Source organism: Microcaecilia unicolor, chromosome 4, assembly GCF_901765095.1.
Source record: "Microcaecilia unicolor chromosome 4, aMicUni1.1, whole genome shotgun sequence".
Lineage (NCBI taxonomy): Eukaryota > Metazoa > Chordata > Amphibia > Gymnophiona > Siphonopidae > Microcaecilia > Microcaecilia unicolor.
The window spans coordinates 334,671,715-334,690,780 of record NC_044034.1 but is presented as its reverse complement, the minus strand read 5'-3'; the positions used below and the strand labels follow the sequence as shown (position 1 = coordinate 334,690,780).

Sequence of the window (19,066 nt, the reverse complement as noted above, 5' to 3'; positions counted from 1 at the left end):
CGAAGAGGCAATCAGCTGTTCTTCTTGCCCGTGTAGCACCTTCACAAAGAGGTGAGAGACGCTGCGCGGGCCCAGTAAGATGGAGGGGGGCCCGGTGGACGGGGAGCGGTGGTGACGACCTCAGGGGGGGGCGCCGGGGGCGGGGCACGGGGGCGGATCTTCAATCAAAAGGTGAATGACTTGGAGAATTGGGGACGCCATAACAATCTTCGCTTTCGCGGAGTACCGGAGTCAGACGATTCAGAAGATGTCCCAACTATTGTGTGCACGATTTGTGACAAATTGGCGGGCACTGATCTGGATCCAGGTGACTGTGTGATTGAGAGAGCGCATAGAGCATTGGGGAAACTGGCAGATAATCACCCTCGGGATATCATAGCTCGCTTTGCTTCTTACACCTTCAAAGAACGCATGCTGCAGCGTGCTCAACTGATATCCTTGGTAGATTATAATGAAGCCAAAGTGGGGGTATTTCAAGACTTATCGCTGTTCACCTTAGCCCAGAGGCGTGCCATGAAACCTGCTCTGGAGATCTTGGTTAGCGGAAAAATTTCATATCATTGGCCTTTCCCTTTTACGCTTTGTTTTACACTCAAAGGGAAATTGTATCGGGTTCGCCACATCTCTGAGGCCTAGAAAATTTTGCACGATTCTGGTTTGGCGCCTCATGCAGCACCTCCTGTAGACTTAACCCTGTCGACAAAGGCCAAGCTGCAGATATGGAAGCAAGTTACTCATAAAGTGAGGAAACCTGCTGCTCTTACCTGACTTACATTGCTGGACTTCACTTAATTCATGGATTGCTGCTTTGGACTGATTGGAACATGAAGGGTACTCTGGATATCTGATTTATGGCTGGGAGGTTTGTGAGATGTAATTGAGGGGAGGGGGAGGTATGGAGGTGTGTGTGTATGCAAGGGGAAGTTTGGGGGGCCTCTACCTTGTGCAAAATTCAGGCTCTTCATCTGAAGCTGGACCATATCTATACAGAGCAGCTGCAATTTCACAGAGGCCAACAACAACAGAATCATTATGTGCATAGTAATAAACCGGGTCACTCCTTGGCTCTTAAATTGCGTCATCAATGGGTAGACCACACGATCCTTAAAGTAGGGGATGGCCATGGTAACCCTTTGACCTAATCATCTTTGATTAGTCAACGTTTCACAGATTTTTACCAGGATTTATACACCTCTGATTCTTCAATTCATCCAGAGGCCATTGAAGAATATCTTTCAGTGAATCTGCTCCTCACCTAACAGACGCACAGAGGGCCGTGTTGGATGGACCTGTTTCGGCTGAAGAAGTTCGTAGGGTCATTAGGGATCTTCCTACAGGGAAATCACCTGGGTTAGATGGTCTGCCCAATGGCTTTTACAAACCTTTTATGGGGGAGTTGGCCCCTATTCTAGCCGAGCTTCTTAATGGTGTATGCATGGGTAACGATCTCCCTCCTTCAATGATGGAGGCTTGGATTGCATTGATTCCTAAGCCAGGCAAAGATAAAACTGAATGTGCTTCTTACTGTCCTATATCTGTTCTTAACTCTGATGTTAAAATATTAGTTAAGGTTCTCTCTAATTGGGTTGCCCTGGTATTGTCAGATCTGGTGCATCCGGACCAGGTGGGCTTTGTTTCCCATCGACAAGCCATGGACAATGTTCATCGTATGATTAATTTGTTACATGTGACCTGGAGGGATAATCTCTCGGTTTGCCTCCTTGGTTTGGATGCTGAGAAGGCGTTCGACAGGGTCCATTGGCCCTTTATGATAGTGTCGGAGGTATTTGGTTTTGGTTCTGGATTCTGTGGATGGATTCAAGCTTTGTATGCCTTTCCCAAGCTTCTGTCCGGGTAAATGGAGGTAACTTCCCTATGTTTTCTTTGACCAGGGGTACTCGTCAAGGTTGTCCTCTTTCCCCTATGTTATTCGCTTTAGTAATGGAACCTCTAGCCATAGCTGTGCGTTCTGATCCAAATGTTTCGGTTATCTCTGTGGCTGGTCAGGAATTTAAACTGGCTTTATTTGCAGATGATGTTCTTCTTTCCTTGACCAAGCCTATGATTTCTTTGCCTAATCTCTTGCAGATCCTAAATACTTACTCTTCAGTTTCGGGCTTTAAACTCAATATGAGCAAGTCAGAGGCCTTGGCAATTGGGATTCCTTCGCAGGTTTTGGGGTTCCTTCAGCAGTCCTTTCCATTTCGGTGGGTAACCTGAGGCATCAAATATTTAGGAGTTATGATTACACCTTTATTCAATGATTTGTTTGCAGCCAATTATCCCCCCCTTCTGAAGTATCTTTATAGAGACCTGGAGCATTGGGGATCGTTTGAATTATCCTGGTTTGGTAGAATTGCTACCCTAAAGATGAATATTCTCCCTCGTTTGATGTATATCTCTTTCAGATTCTTCCTATTCGCCTATCCCGGGGGGGGGGGGGGGGGTTGTCAGGGGTTCAGGATCATCTTTTTCGCTTTATTTGGTGTAACAAATGTCCACGCCTATCCCGATCTCTTCTTTTTAGGGATCAGAAGGGCGGTTTGGGGGTCCCCAACGTTTTATGGTATTATAGGGCCGCGCAGGCCGCACTTGAGTGCTATCAAGCTAAATCTCAAAAATTATGGATCCATTTAGAACAAGCTTCTGTTGGGTATTGTCCCCTTCGTTTCTTAATGCGGCTTCCGCGTAAACATTGCATTTTGCAAGGGGACATCTGCCCTTCAGTTCTTACCACTGTTAGCTATTAGGACGGTCTATTTGCTAAGCCTGATTTTCTTTGGTCTAAATTGTCACCTATAGTGAATAATCCCCTCTTCCCTCCTGGTTTGGTAACAGGACCCTTCACTCGTTGGGCCTCATTTGGGCTTGCTACATGGGGTCAGCTTTTTGAGGACGACGGATTGCTGTATTTTCCTGCTCTGGCAGAGGAATACCCTGTCCTTCCAAATGCTTACACCCAATTGCGACATTATCTTTCCACTCCAGAAATGAAGGAAGGCTAGGGTTTTGCAGGAGGACTCTTTTCTTGAAGATTTATGTGAGGACTCCAGAGGTACAAAGGGGCTTATTTCTTGTTTATATACATATCAGCGGTCTAAATTATCCCCTAACTTGTCATGTCGCTTATGTTGGCATCAGGAGCTGGGGGTTGAAATTGGGGATGATGACTGGAATCTCTTGGAAAGAGTTCTTTTGAAGGTATCGATATCTGTCCCCTTCAAGGAAAATGTGGTTAAAGTATTATATAGATATCTTACTCCGGTCCATTTAAACCACGTTTCTCCTTTGTGTTGGAGGGGGTGTGGGCAGAGAGGTACAATGGGCCATATCTGGTGGTCCTGTGTTAAGGTATGTGCTTTCTGGAAGGCCATTCAATTTAAGCTTCAGAGATGGTTAGCGAAACCTATTAAATGGGCTGCAGAATTTTTTCTATTTCCTAGGTTATCAATAGAAATCAAACAAAATAAAACATGGAAAAGAAAATAAGATGATACCTTTTTTATTGGACATAACTTAATACATTTCTTGATCAAGAAACGTATTAAGTTATGTCCAATAAAAAAGGTATCATCTTATTTTCTTTTCCATGTTTTATTTTGTTTGATTTCTATTGATAACCTTAAAAGTGGACTAACACGGCTACCATACTCTTCTATTTCCTAAGAAGCCTCCAGGTCTCACAAAATCCCAAGCCTTATTGGTGAGACACGCAATGTCAGCTGCCAGGGTGACTTTGGCTTCTCACTGGAAATCTCCTTTAGTTCCCTCTCATGTTCATTGGTTGAATAAACTTTGGTACATTTGTGAAATGGAAAAACTTTGGGTGACTCGTTGTCACATCCTTACTAAGTGGGAGACAATTTGGGAACCTTGACCAATTGTTCTGGTTAATTAAAGATGGGGGGAGGGGTCTGAGGTTTGGGAAGGGGAAGATGGGGGGGGGGGTGGATCAGGTAGGGGTGGGGGTCCGGGTTTAGGGGGAGGTTCTCTTTAAAAATCTTCTAAAAATGTTAGGAGTTTATGTTTTTGCTGTCATAATTTTCTTATTGAGATTTCATAATACAACTGGATTTCTGTTTTGCCATGCTACTGGTGAATTGTATATGCTTCAATTTTTGTATTTCTCAATACTTAATAAAAAGACTCCTAAAATTAAAAAAGAAAAGAAAAGGAAAAGTCCATAGTCTGTTATTGAGATGGACATGGAGGAAGCCACTGCTTGCTCTGGGACTGGTAGCATGGAATGTTGCTACTAATTAGGTTTCTGCCAGGTACTTGTAACCTGAATTGGCCACTGTTGGAAGCAGGATACTGGGCTAGATGCACCATTGGTCTGACCTAGTATGGCTATTCTTATGTCTGGCATGTCTCCCTTCCCCTCTGCAACCCTCTCCCCAACTGGTGTCTCTCTCTTTCTCTCTCTCTCTCTCCTCCCAGGTCCAGCATCTCTCCCCTCCCTTGGCGAACCCAGAATTTCAGTCTCCCTCCACCTTCCCCTACCCAGAAGATCCAGTATCTCTTTCCCCCAACCCCTTCCCCCAATGGATCCAGTATCTCTCCCTGGTAAATCCAGCATTTCTTGAGTCCATCCCAGCAGATCCAGCATTTCTCCTCCTCTCTCTTTCCCTCCGTTACCCATCTGATCCAGCATCTTTCCTTCGCCATCTCTCCCTACCTGGACATGTTCACCAGGTCTTGAGTCCCTCTCTTTGCCTCCTCCAGTACAGGCAGCATCTCTCCCACTGCCTCTATTCTCTCTCCCTCCTTCCCTTCCTCCAAGATCCATCCAGTGTCTCTCCCTCTCACCCTCTCCCTGCACACCCTGAGTCCTGAAATGTGCCTTTGCTGATGAGCAGCCACTGTGATTCAGGCGAGCAGTTTCTGTCTGGATCCGGGGCCTTCCCTTGGCCACATCCCAGCTCCTATGAAAAAACTTCCTGTTGTAACAACGGCAGACACAGCCAAGCCTAGGGAAGACAGCCCCCCCCCCCCCCACCGAATGCAAGTAGAGCCATTTACTTGAATTACTGTGGCTGTCGCTTGTCAGTGAAGTCACATTTCAAGGCCTTGGGGTGCAGGGGGAGAAGGACAGATGCTACATGGACCTGGGAGAGGAAAGAAAAGGAGAGGCAGCAGGAGAGATGATGCACTGGAAGAATGAGGAAGAGATGCTGAAGTGCCATGGTGTCAGGGACAATCATATGGCTTTTCTACTGCCAGTTTTGAGGGTCTGCTGGCAGCCAGCCTGGCCACTGAAATACCAGCCAAGCCAGCTGAAAACCAGCTAGTTGGCAATCCTACTTCAATCTAATATCATACACAGATTGGACAGGAGTCCTGGCCAGAATGTTAAAATTGGAGGGGGGGGGGGAGAGGGAGTAGGAAATCGCTTGCATTTATGTGGCCAAATAAACACTGGAACTTGGTGGGATTGCAGTGTTATTTGTGTTTTCTGGAAAGCTGTTAGGGTCAAGGTTCTCAGCTGGACTGGGGAACAGTTGGCAGACGATCCCAACACATGCTCATTAGGCTTCCTACCTGCAGAAGTTGACAGTAGGCAAATACATACTTTGACCTCAACTTTGATCCTAGCCACTAAGATGGCCATAGCCCAAAACTGGAAGCAATCTGAAGGCCCATCATTATTGGGCAGACTGGATGGACCGTTCAGTTCTTTATCTGACGTCGTTTACTATGTTACTATGACTTGCCATTTGTAGGGAGCTCCAAACCTATGAGAAGATTATCTCTGATCTTCATGATCATAAGACACAATATAGCTCTAAAGTTTCAAGTTTATTTAAGGAGTGAGGTGACAAAAAGTGAGGATTCCAAGCATACAGTACCAAAATGTCAAAGAATTTTTGGTACTGTATGCTTGGAATCCTCACTTTTTGTCACCTCACTCCTTTTTCTTGTTACTGCTACATATCCATGAGGATTGGACCTTCTCTTTTTTTGTTTCACCAGTTTATTTAAGTCTTAATGTACCACTCAAGAGCAAACTATCTGAGCAGTTTACAATTAGTAACATTCTAAAATGGAAATATATAAATGAACTACAAACAATTGATAGGCAAGGGATAGTCAAGCAGGTAAAATTGTAGAAGAAGGAAAAAAAAGAAAAGAAACACACATGCGCTACAGGAGTGGTCGATGCCCTGATCTTCAAGAGGAGCGAAGGTAAGAGAATTTATCCAAATCTATATTGAATGTGTAGATAAATATATCATATCATTTATTTAATACATTCAATTTTATCATTTGTTTTTTTTCAGATGTATTCATACACTCTTTATGTTTTTATCATTTTTTTTCAACAGTTATTCAATTGAGTTTTTATTATTTCAACTTTTCATGTTTTTATTATTTGTGCTATATTAGTTTAATTTGTTTTTTAATGATTTATACTAACATTTGTGTTTATTTATTCATTAACAGTCCTTGTATACCCCTGACGCCGCCCTTGTATGGACAAAACACGGCCATGTCGGGCTTTTAGTTTTTTAACTGACTGTAGCGGTGAATAAATATCTTTATGGACTTTCTTTCTGTGATCTGTTCTTTGCACTATATTGGATCTCGCAGATCGTCTGCCTTCTTGTTTTTTGGGACCACCCTTCACATGCCCAGTTTCAACATAGCCAGTGAATACCAATAATAACGGACAGTGCTGCTGAATATCGGTGGCTAGGTAGGCACAGGTGATGTAAATGAGCAAAAGGCTCTCCTGCCTGATTAAATCGCTTTGAATATTGAGCAGAACATGTTTAGATTAAGCCAAAAAGTCATGATTCCTAAATTACTCATCACTGCTTTAGACTGAGTTCTCTGCAATTTTTTTTAAAAGGTATTAAGCTCTCGAGAAGGAAGGAGTGGGGCAAGAACACCCTCCTTACCTTATATAACTCCTGTAGCCAGTTTTTCTGAGGCTCTTCTGGCTGTTGTGAGAAAGCAGAACATTCAATCAATATAAATATCAAAGAATTACAACATTAAGAGATAATTCCCATCAGTGCCCCAAGAACAGCAAGTGATGCTTGTGCTCAAGTAAAAATTCTCATAGAGAGTAATGTTTGTGCGAAGGCAGGAAAAGGAGACCTGCACCAGCCTTCCTGTGCCCAAGAATTAATACAAAAAGACTGTATACAGAGAACAATATGAGAGAACCTATCCTGTGCTAAGGGGAAAATATATCAGAACAGTGCCCAGGCAATAGTAGGTGACACCCATCCTATGGCCATGAAGCCCACGATGCCAGGGAGCAGTGTGAAACTCTCACCTCCACATCTTTTCCACACTCCCTAATATCTTTTCTTTTTTTTTTTGGTTAAGCAGGTTTAATCCTTCTGCTTTGGCAAAGGTCACAACATTGTATCTCCCATATTGTACAGTATCTAGACCTCAAACAGTAGGCAAAGGAAGGGATCATCCTCAACTCATGCCTCAGACTCTGCACTAAAATCTCAGGACATGCTTGGAAGCAGTGGACAGACACCAAGGTGCAGGCAGTTTAGCTTGCTCTTCTTTTGATATATCAGATCCTCCTGTACTTCTAGCTCTCATGAGGGCAAAATGCAAAAAGTTTTTGAAAGCCACACACATAGATCAAACACTAGTTTCACAACACACAAATCAGTACTATTGCACTCCAAAGACTTGGGAAGGCCTGTGTGGCCATAGAAACCAACTTTTCAAAATGACTGGGGGTGCTAAACTCAACGGAAATTATTTGTCCTTGGACACAATCAAGAAATTTGCTCAATGCTGGGGATACTCAAGCACCAAAAGCACTGGGGCTTCTATGTATGTGGCTATTCTTGCTGTGCATTCTACAGTGTCATGGCCTACCTTTCCAACTGGGGATCTTGGGATTTGAACTTGTGATCTTCTGGCCACCAATTAGGGACTCCACTGCGGAAATAAAGGCTTGACTTTGCTAGTTGTGCTGCTAGTTAGAAGCTGACTGAAACTGCTACCAAAACTGTCTAAACTGACTCAGAGATACTCTCCCCCCTCCCATCTCCTATGCTCATTAACTTATCTCTAAACCGTATCCAATACTGATCTCAACAGCTGAAAGGCAATCTGAAATAACACACAAGACCAGAACACCAGATTCCACACCAAATAAGAAAGTCCTATCACGTGGTCTTCTCCAGGCCTTCTTTGATTTTTCTTTCTTTTCTTGTTGTATCTAATCCATCATGGTTTCTTAACGCCCTCATTGTTTTCTTTGATTAGGTGGTCTAAGAAAGAGTTATATTTTTTCCTTTAGTGTTTCCTTGCTGTTTTGCTCTGATTTACTGTAACAAGATGTAAATGCTTGTGTTTAAATTTGAAATGCAAATTAAAAAAAAAAAAAAAAAGAAAGCCCTATCACACATCCAATCATCAGATCACGGTCTTACTAGCAGCCCACAGCAAACAGATACCAAAATGAATACCTTCAAACTAATCCTAATAATCCTAACACTGATCCACTTAACACTAACCACCCCACTTGCAGAAAGCAACATGATACCCATATTACACAACCACCAAAGATTGATTAGACACACCACACCTCATCAAACTGACAACAACTTAAACAAAGGAAGAACACCAACATGCAGACAACCACAACAGAAGGGAAAGAAGGGCCCTAACAAACCCACCTTAACAAAGAAACGACAACTAATAAAAGTCCACACAACACCAAACACAGAAGACCCATTCCAAACAATCCAAGTGGGCTACATCAACACCAGATCCGCTGCAAATAAAACAGCAATACTAGCAGACTGGATCATGTCAGAACACCTTGACTTACTCTTCATCAATGAAACCTGGATCCATGACCAAAATGACCCTATAATCCTAGACCTATGCCCTGCAGGTTACAAAATCACACACTGGACCAAAAAGGAAAAGAGAGGCGGAGTCATAGCATTAATCTATCGATCCCACTTCACCACAGAAACCACTGCCGAGACCATAACACCTCAACTTGAAATTGCCTCAATCAGAATCCACAACAAAACCCTACGCGATCATTTGAATTGTGTCTTGTTCTACAGACCTCCAGGTAACTGGAACAAAAGCCAGACTAACTTCATGGACTTCATCTCAAACACATGTGTAACCAACTCCAATCAAACATATAAATGGCAAGCGACCGACTCACCTGCAAATGCGCAGTAGAGACTTCCCTCTCTGTCCCGCCCTCGCGTCAAGACATGATGATGTCAGAGGGCGGAACAGAGAGGAAAACGGAGTCGGACTGTCGGACGCTGCCGCTGGAGCCTGGAAACGAACATCGCGCGCACCTACCTCCACCCCCCCCATCCCCGCTGCCGCTCCTGCCCCCTCCGTATCGGGCCCCCTGCACTGACCTGACAGCACCTCTCACCTCCGTGTGGAAGCGCTGCAGGCAGCAGCAGAGCAATCTGCTGCTGCCTGCAGCGCTTTCACATGAAGGTAAGAGGCGCTGTCAGGTCAGTGCAGGGGGCCCGGCACAGAGGGGGGAGGGAGCGGCGGCGAGGAGGGTAGCTGGAAATCTCACCCGTTTTAACGGGCTTAACGGCTAGTATACTAATATTAGAAGACATCAACCTTCACTTAGAATACTCAACCTCTATCAACACACGAGAATGTAAGGAATTCCTCCAATTAGGGGATCTCAAATGGCCACAAATGCAAGCAACTCACGTCAAAGGGCACACACTCGCTCTCATCTCTCACAAACTTTCAACAGACCAGAACTTAATAATAACAGCTATTAAATGGACAGAAACACCCTGGACCAATCACTATAAACTAAACCTATCCCTACACTGGCAGAAGAAGAGTTTACACCAAATACAAGAACACACATCCTACAGCACAAGAGGTCAAGTAGACATGAAAACATTCTGGCAACTACGAATGGACAGCACAAACAGACTCCATTTACTACCTCATAGAATGGGATAAAAGATTCAAAAGCACACTAGATGAAATAGCACCACTACGAACAAGAACCTCACATAAACATAACTCGATACCATGGTTCAACGATGAACTGAAAAAGCTAAAAACACAATCCAGGAAACTCGACTGAGCATGGAGAAAAACAAAAGATGAACATACACTCAACACATGGAAACAAATACAAAGGAAGTACAAATACGCAATGACAGACTAAAAGATCATACTACAAAACTAAAATAGGGATAGATTACAAAGACACGAAAAAATTATCCCAACTCGTGAACAAACTCCTAGACACCAACTTGATCACTACAATGAATACTGACATCCCATCTGCAGATAAACTTGCTAAGTATTTCAATGAAAAAATTGTAAACCTACGCAACACGTTACCTCAACACAACACTGACATTGAAATCTTCCTTAATGAGTTGTACCCAACCTTTGGAGAATACCCGGCTGACCGAACCTGGTTAAACTTCGCCCTCCTTATGGCCGAAACAGTTACCCAGGCGATCAGCAGGTTCTCCAACACTCACTGTAAACTAGACACCCGTCCCAGCTACCTAATGAAATCCGCCCCTGACCGCTTCATAGCTGACCTCACATCCCACCTAAACTACATGCTTCAGCAAGGTCTCTTCCCTAAGGAAAATGGCAACAATCTACTCACCCCGATACCGAAAGATACCAAGAAAAAAATCAAATGAAATCACTAACTACCGTCCAGTAGCGTCCATCCCATTGGTAGTCAAATTGATGGAAAGCATGGTAACCAAACAACTTACAGACTATATAAACAAATTCTCAATATTACACAAATCACAGTCAGGATTTCGTCCCCTCCACAGCACTGAAACAGTTCTACTCATTCTCCTAGCCAAATTCAGACAGGAAATAGCACTAGGAAAAAACATCCTCTTCCTCCAATTCGACATGTCTAGTGCATTCGACATGGTAAACCACAATATATTCCTTTGAATAAGACTACTAGATAAGTTCAGGATTGGTGGAAACATACTTAGTTGGATCAAGGATTTCCTAACCACAAGAACATATCAAGTAAAATCAAACTCAAACACATCATCATCTTGGAAAGCAGACTGTAGAGTACCACAAGGATCACTGCTATCACCGATCCTCTTCAACCTAATGATGACCCCCACTAGCCAAGTTCTTATCCAACCAAGGCCTTAAACCTTTCATCCATGCAGACGATGTCATAATATACATTCCTTACAAAACTAAACTGACAGAAATCACCAACGAAATCAAGATCAGCTTGAACATCATGGACTCATGGGCAAATGCATTTCAACTAAAACTCAAAAACTCAAAGAAAAAACACATTGTCTCATCCTCTCATCCCAACACAGTGCGGACAACCCCATAAGTATCAACACCGCAGACTACACCCTCCCTAACTCAGACAGCCTGAAAATCCTCGGCGTTACAATGGACCGTAACTTAACACTAGAGAGCCAAGTGAAATCCACAACAACAAAAATGTTCCACTCAATGTGGAAACTCAAAAGTGTGAAACAATTCTTCCCAAGGGAAATATTTCATAACCTGATACAATCAATGGTACTAAGCGACGTAGACTACTGCAACAGAATTTATGCGGGATGCAAAGAACAAACCTTAAAGAAACTTCAGACCGCTCAAAACACGGCAGCTAGGCTCATATTTGGAAAAACACGATTTGAAAGCACAAAACCCCTCCGCAAAAAACTACACTGGCTCCCAATCAAAGAACGCATTGCTTTCAAAATCTGTACCCTGGTTCACAAAATTATCTATGGCGAAGCCCCGGGATACATGACAGACTTGATCGACTTACCAACTAGAAATACATCCGAAACATCACGATCATATCTAAACCTGCACTACCCTAGCTGCAAAGGACTCAAATACAAATCAACTTACGCATCCAGTTTTTCCTACATAAGCACACAACTGTGGAACACATTACCAAAAGCCCTGAAAACAACGTACAACCACCTAAACTTCCGGAAAACACTAAAGACTAACCTGTTTCAAAAGGCATACCCTACCGGTCCAACTTAAGTGCCTGATCTCTGCTACACAACAAAACTAAAGTACGTAATGGACATAACACAACTCTTCCGTTGTACGATTCCCTAATGTGGTTGTGCCACATGAACTTTATCTTACCACTACATCACTTTGTATTTGTTCACACTGGAGTCTGTAAACACCTCTCTGGTACTATGTAAGCCACACTGAGTCTACAAATAGATGGGAAAATGTGGGATACAAATGTAACAAATAAAATAAACAAACACTTTTGAATGAAGCTGAAACTGCAGCTGAAAGTTATCGCATGGTTTCGGCTGAAGCGAAAACCAAAACTAAAAACTAAAATTTGACTGTGTAAATGTGAATCAATGAGGCCCACTGGGGATTATCAGAGCTTGCAGTCAGCAATCTTCTGTTAAACTCACAAGAGATTATTACCCTCCAGTCCTAGGAACTGCAAGCACAGGCTGACACTGGGAAAACCATTTAAAGAACTTCTCAACAAGTCTGGCATGTAACATGGTTACCATATGGCTCCAGAAAAAGGACAGATTGAGCCAGTCTGGGTTTTACTTCCATTGCTTTCAATGGAAGTAAAACCCAGACTGGATCAATGTATCCTCCTTTTTCTGGAGCTATATGGTAACCCCATGTTTAGGTTCCAAGTCAGTGCAGATGTAGTTAAACATCCTCTGAGACAGGAACTTTGTGAGAACTTGTTAAACAAAATCATGATTTTGTAACCTGCTTTTTATGCTTACCCAAACTGTGCACAAGAAGAGAAAGTAGCATTGAGATGTTCCCCATTTTGTATTTAGTTATAAAGCTGATTAAGGGGAATGGGACTTGATATACCACCTTTCTGTGGTTTTTGCAACTACATTTAGGGGGTCTTTTATTAAAGGATAGCTAAGGCCCCTACTGCAGATAACTTGAGCTAATCTTTAGTAAAGGACCCCCTTAAAAGATTACATAGTATATACAGGTACTTATTTGTACCTGGGGCAATGGAGGGTTAAGTGACTTGCCCAGAGTCACAAGGAGCTGCAGTGGGAATTGAACCCGGTTCCCCAGGATCAAAGTCTGCTGCACTAACCACTAGGCTACCTCCATGATATAGATTCTTACTAACATAGGGTAGAGGAGCCCAGACACTGGTCTACACTGTGAACATTATACCAGCCTGATGCACAATCCAGAATAAAAAAAGCACACTGATGTTGATGAATGTAAGGACTATATGCTCTGAAAAATTACAATGAAGAGCAATACATTTCTCAATAAACTTCATTTCACTGTAATATAATTTCCCTACTAACACTATAAGCTGACCAATACTTGTGCTTGAAAACAATCACTGTAGGTTCCTTTCTCATAGAATCTTGCTTCTACACACCACAAGTTTAATTAAAATGCTACATCTTCAGTATACCCAAAAGAGCCTAGAAATTCTTTAGAATCACCCAAATAGCATCCAAGCCGGAATATATATAATAATTTAAATAATGGAAGGCCATATTTTTCCTCCAAGCAAAATAGCCTCTGCACACAAGGACCTCAGCTAATGAAAACAAATTAAAAGCCAGGATGCTTTTACAATGCCTGACTTTGTGCCACATTTGAAGTGACAGCTGATATCATACCTCCACAGAGAAGCTAATTCCTAAGGAGTTATCACAAATTTACAGACTTAAATTCCTGTTAAACTTTTGTATCAAAAGCATTTAATTGGAGCACCTCTATCTACCATATGTGCTACCAGGACTTTTTTTGAGGGGGTACTTGGGGGTACTGAGTACCGGCATCTTTTCCATTATCTACTAAAATTGACCCATGGTCTCCAAGTTTTAATGAAAGAGCTCAGGCTCTACACATCAATTCTGCCTTATCATAGATTCTGTGACTGGCTGCAGGGGGCCTGGCTATTGTGGGGTGGATCTCTCAGTGATCACCCCACCCCTGAAAGGTGGCCTGTCATTTGAGTACCGGCACCTTTTTTGCTAGAAAAAAATGCACTGTGAGCTACTATGTAAGATCATAATTGCATTACTTGCAATCACATTACACACAGAAAAAAAAAAAGAATGCAAAGAGTAGCCCCACCCCCATCACACAATCCCCGGTAGTCTAGTGGTGTAGTTAGGGTAGCAGGAGTGGTCTTCAGTCACTCTTGCCCATGTCAGCTCTACTCTCAAAATGGCTGCCATGACCTCTCGCAACAATCTTGTGAAACTGCCATTAGAGGTCACGGCAGCCATTTTGAGAGCACAGGCAGCATGGCCAGGAGTTACTCCTGCCCTGACTACACCCCTTGACCACCAAGGCCTATAATATAGGCCTGAGAGGGGCATTTACAGGTGGGCAGAGGGGAGTGGGAGGGAGCCAGGGAGACAAACAGGACAAAGCACAATTTTTTGGCTTCCACCAAAAACACACATTCAGTTTTGTCCAAAACAGAAACCATGCTGTAGTCTTTTGGCCAAAACTAAAACCGTGCAGAAAAAGGATTTTGGGCTAGTTTTGGCACCATAACTGAAACCAAAACTAAAATTTGGTCAGCCTCTACTGCTGAAGGAGTGGAACGCCGGATACTGCTCGAATACTATGAATACTACTGAGCAACAGGACAACCTCATGTTTTTGTGCCTACTGATGGACTTATACTTATGCACTCTACCTCTGCTTTTGGCTGTTTGGCCACACCTTATCACTGCACTGGACATTTGTGCCTTATCCAGTTTTACTGTTTACCAACGAAAGAAGTTTGCTGTTTACTAATGTAAAGATAGAATGCAGGGCTATTAGACATATAGCTTGTAACAGTAGTTTGCAAGGCCTATACAAAACCAGCTTGCATGTAGCAACGCCATCTGAATAGACGACCTTGGTGGGTGCTGACACCCCGCCCTGCATTCCTGAGCCGAACGAACCTTATCTCCTGTGCTAGAAAGGAGCATTGTGTGTGTGAAGAATAAGCTGCTAAGTTTCGTTTTTCTTGCCAGTATCATTTCAGTGTTATGACGTGTGTACGTACTGGGACTACAATTTTGTACTGTAAGAACTACAAGTGTTTACTGCGCATGTCGGTTGTGACGTGTAAGGGGCCAAATGCGCAGGCCCAGTAGGGGAGTATAAATGTAAGTGTCAGATGATTTATGACACACAGTGTCCCGAGACTACTCGGTGCTGTTCACTTGCTAGCAATAAAGTTGCCTTGTTTGGAACCAAAATTTGCCTTTCGTCTCCTGATTCCCCACCTGTTTCATTGGCGACCCAGATGGGACAGAAGTAGAAAGGGGAATCGGATTATATTCTTCCCCTCCCCCACTGCGGTCGGATCGGGTCATCGACCCCCACCTGAGAAGGTGGTGAGTGGCCACCGCTGATTTCAGCGTCCATCTCCCGGAGGAGGGCCGATCCACTCCGCCTGACTGTAGAGGGGGCTGTGTGGTTCCGACAAGGCACCTTTTTCCATTTCAGAGAGAAGCGCACGACGGCGCGGCCTGCGACCCCGGCGGACAGGCGAGTATACTCTACGTAGTGACCGGCCCAGTAAGGACCGAAGAAGAGGCGTGATCACCCTCTTTTAGCCAGTGACTAATACGGACTATTGGTATACGACTAGGTCCCGAAACTCACTAGGCTCCGACGACGAAACCGAGCGGCGAACGGGAGGGTTTCTTGTGGCGTATGAAAGTGTGTGAATGGGCTTGCAGTTCCAGGCCGGGCGACCGCGTCCTGGTCAGGCCGAGTGTTGACCCTTCTGTGTCTGGTGGAACGAGACCCCTTACTCCTCCACCGCCCCTTTCCCCCTTTGTCCGTCACCTGTCCTTTGGCACTCAGGTTAGGATGGGCGGGGGTGGGTCTTCACCGTTAGATTTAATGACGGAACACTTTAGCGAAGTGTTCGACCTAGATAAATGTAGCAGGGCCGGGATGATACAGAGATGTCAATTTATGTGGCCAGGGCTAGGAATTGCTGGATGGCCCCCGGAAGGGTCATTCGAGTATGAAAAAGTGGCGGCGGTCATGAATATTGTTATAGTCGAGGGAAACCCAGGCTGCCCCGAGGACATTCCATACATAGAAGCGTGGTTGGATGTAGTCCGGGATCCGCCGGCTTGGGCCCAACGAAAGGTAGAAAAGGCCGCCCTCATGTTGGTAAAGCAGAGAAAAGGCCGGAAAACTAAACTTAAAATCCTGCCGACCCATGCCTTCGCTCTCCAAAGCTCGGCAACCGCTGCCGTCCCGAAGGCCGCAGGGACCGCCCCCATACGGCCTACCGCCCCTAGCGCTGAAGCCACTGAGACCACGCCCCCTGCTACCATTGGTAAGGCAGGAGCTACGCCCAGTACGACCAACACACTTTCTAGAATGAAACCCCCAAAGAAAACCCCAGGGAAAGTTCAGGGTTTGCCCGAAAAGAAGCCTCCAAAAGCCCCGATACTTGCTACGGCGGAAGCATACGAAGATGACATCGCGCCACCGCCATATGCCCCGATATACCCCGACATCGCGAGCCTGGAGGAGGGCCCGGATAACGCTGAGGCTTCCGGGTCAGAGTCGGATGCCGGGGAGATGTCCCATCCAGACTCACCTGAGTCACCTGGCCCCGCAACCATACGGAAGAGTAAACGGGTTGTGAAGAACATTACTCGATTCCCTCAATCGAGTCCGCGCAATGCCCTCCCTTCGAGCAGGAAAGGGGGAGCCACCCACTTATTTCCAGTTCGACAATCTACCACCTATACCCCTAACCCGGTGGAAGGGGGGGGCCAGCCCATTGAATCAACAGTTTATAGCCACGTTCCCTTCTCAAGTGCCGACTTGTATAACTGGAAATTCCATGGGCCGTCCTACGACCAGAAACCCGAGCAGTTGGTAGAGCTGGTGGAAGGCATTATATACAGTTATAATCCGACTTGGGCAGACCTTAGGCAGTTGAGCGCCCACATCCTGACCACTGAAGAACGCCGCCTTTTACAACAAAATATGGAGCAAGCCGTCCGGGATGCGAACCCGACCCATGCCAACTTACAGAACCTAATAGAGACGGAGGCGCCCATCGCTGCCCCTACGTGGGATTACCGAACCGCTGAAGGCCAAACCCTTATCCGCCGATACCAGCAGGCGTATCTGACCGCCTTAAAGAAAGGGAAGCAGAAGGTTACCAACATGGGGAAAATCCACAGTGTAGTCCAACAAAAGGACGAGAGTCCAGGGGACTTTCTTGAACGACTTATGGAGGCATTCAGAAGGCACAGCCCGATAAATCCCGAGGACCCTAAGAACCTCCCAACCGTGGTTATGAGTTTTGTTAGCCAGTCAGCACCGGATATACGAAGAAAGCTACAGAGAACGGAGGGGTTCGAAGGGATGAGCCTCAGCCAACTGAAAGCTATAGCTGATCGCGTATTCGGATATCGCGACCAGGAAGAGAAGACGGAGGCCCGAAAGGAATCGACCAAGCGGATGCGGGAGAAGGCAGATGTGTTGGCCACGGTGCTGGAAGAACGGATGAGGTCTAGACCAAAGGGGAGGGGCAGAAGAACAAGAGGAACGCGGTCCCCCATAGGACGTAACCAGTGTGCAAATTGTCGACAAGAAGGACACTGGTGGGCTGATTGTCCAGAGGAGATACGGGACAGCCCGAGAGAAGAGGAACCATGGGACCGGCAGAGAGAGGAGGAGACGGGCGACCGTACAAGGGCCCCCAGACGAGGCCGGGGAAGGGGCCGAGGAGATAGAGGACGGGATGACCGGAGGGAATGGCAGATGGCTGTGGACGCTACCCGAGACAGCACAGCATGAAGAAACCGGGAGGGCAGAGTCCCCACTGACCCTCTGGTGGAAATTCGGGTGGGGACAGAGTCTATGAAGGCCTTACTAGACACGGGGCCCAGCGATCTGTTATCACCACCGCCATAGCCCCAGCCACGAAAGAAACTATACCAATTGTGGGAGCCTCCGGGAAATCCCTTGCGGCCCCCCTCCTCAAGGAGCGCCAAGTCCAGATCGGAGGGACGATGGTGTCTCATCAGTTCATACACATCCCTGGATGCCCAGTCCCCTTGATTGGTCGAGACCTGCTCTGTAAGCTCCAGGCCACCTTGAAGTTCAAGACCACGGGTGAAGTGGAAGCTCGCTTTGAAGATCGGCCAGTAACACTTATCTGTCCAGTAAGAGAAGAATGGAGACTACACGATCCCTCAACTGTAGGACCTGGCGACTGCCGGTACGACCAGAATACCCCTTTTGCCCAGCAGAGGCGAGCCATAATGGATGAAGTGCCTAATGTATGGGCAGAAGTGAACCCCGGAGGACTGGCCGTTAACGCTATCCCCATCTGGATTGAGCTCAAACCGAATGCTCAAGTTGTCAACCAAGGACAATACCACGTCCCCTATGCAGCCCGGCATAGTATGCACACCCATCTACAGAAACTCCTTCAACAGGGGGTTCTTAAACCAATCAGATCCGCATGGAATACCCCATTGTTGCCCGTTAAGAAGCCAGGAACATCCGAATACAGACCCGTCCAGGACTTGAGGAAAGTCAACAACCAGGTAGCCGACATAGTCGCCCTCGTACCAAACCCCTACTCCATCTTAGCCCAAGTGCCATCCCAGACCAAGTGGTATAGTGTCATTGATCTGAAGGACGCCTTCTTCTCCATCCCCCTTGCTGCCGACAGCCAGAAGTTGTTTGCCTTCACGTGGGAAGACTTACAGACGGGAACCAAGCAGCAATATACATGGACCCGGCTTCCTCAGGGGTTCAAGAACTCCCCCACCCTCTTTGGTGACCAGCTTGCCCAGGACCTGAAAACGTACCAAGACGAGTACGGGCCGGTCGTCCAATACGTGGATGACCTGTTGGTGGCCCGTGAAACGTACACGGACTGTGCAGAAGCTACCCTTTACCTCTTGAAAACCCTGGAAGCCCAGGGGTACCGGGCCAGTCGCAAGAAGGCCCAGATATGCGAGATCGAAGTCGAATACCTGGGTTTCCGCCTCCGAGAAGGAACCCGGAGGCTCGGTATCCCCCGAACCCAAGCTATCCGCAACCA

General features: G+C 45.6%; 1 protein-coding gene across 1 annotated transcript in view; it reads right to left on the bottom strand.

Moving 5' to 3' along the window:
• LOC115469426 (inositol polyphosphate-5-phosphatase A-like) overlaps window positions 1-19,066 on the bottom strand; it is a 110,253-nt gene that overhangs the window by 78,577 nt on the left and 12,610 nt on the right. The window contains exon 2 of the mRNA XM_030202055.1: window positions 6,903-6,944. Within this exon, the coding sequence (XP_030057915.1) occupies window positions 6,903-6,944 (42 nt within the window). The remainder of the gene's footprint in view (window positions 1-6,902; window positions 6,945-19,066) is intronic.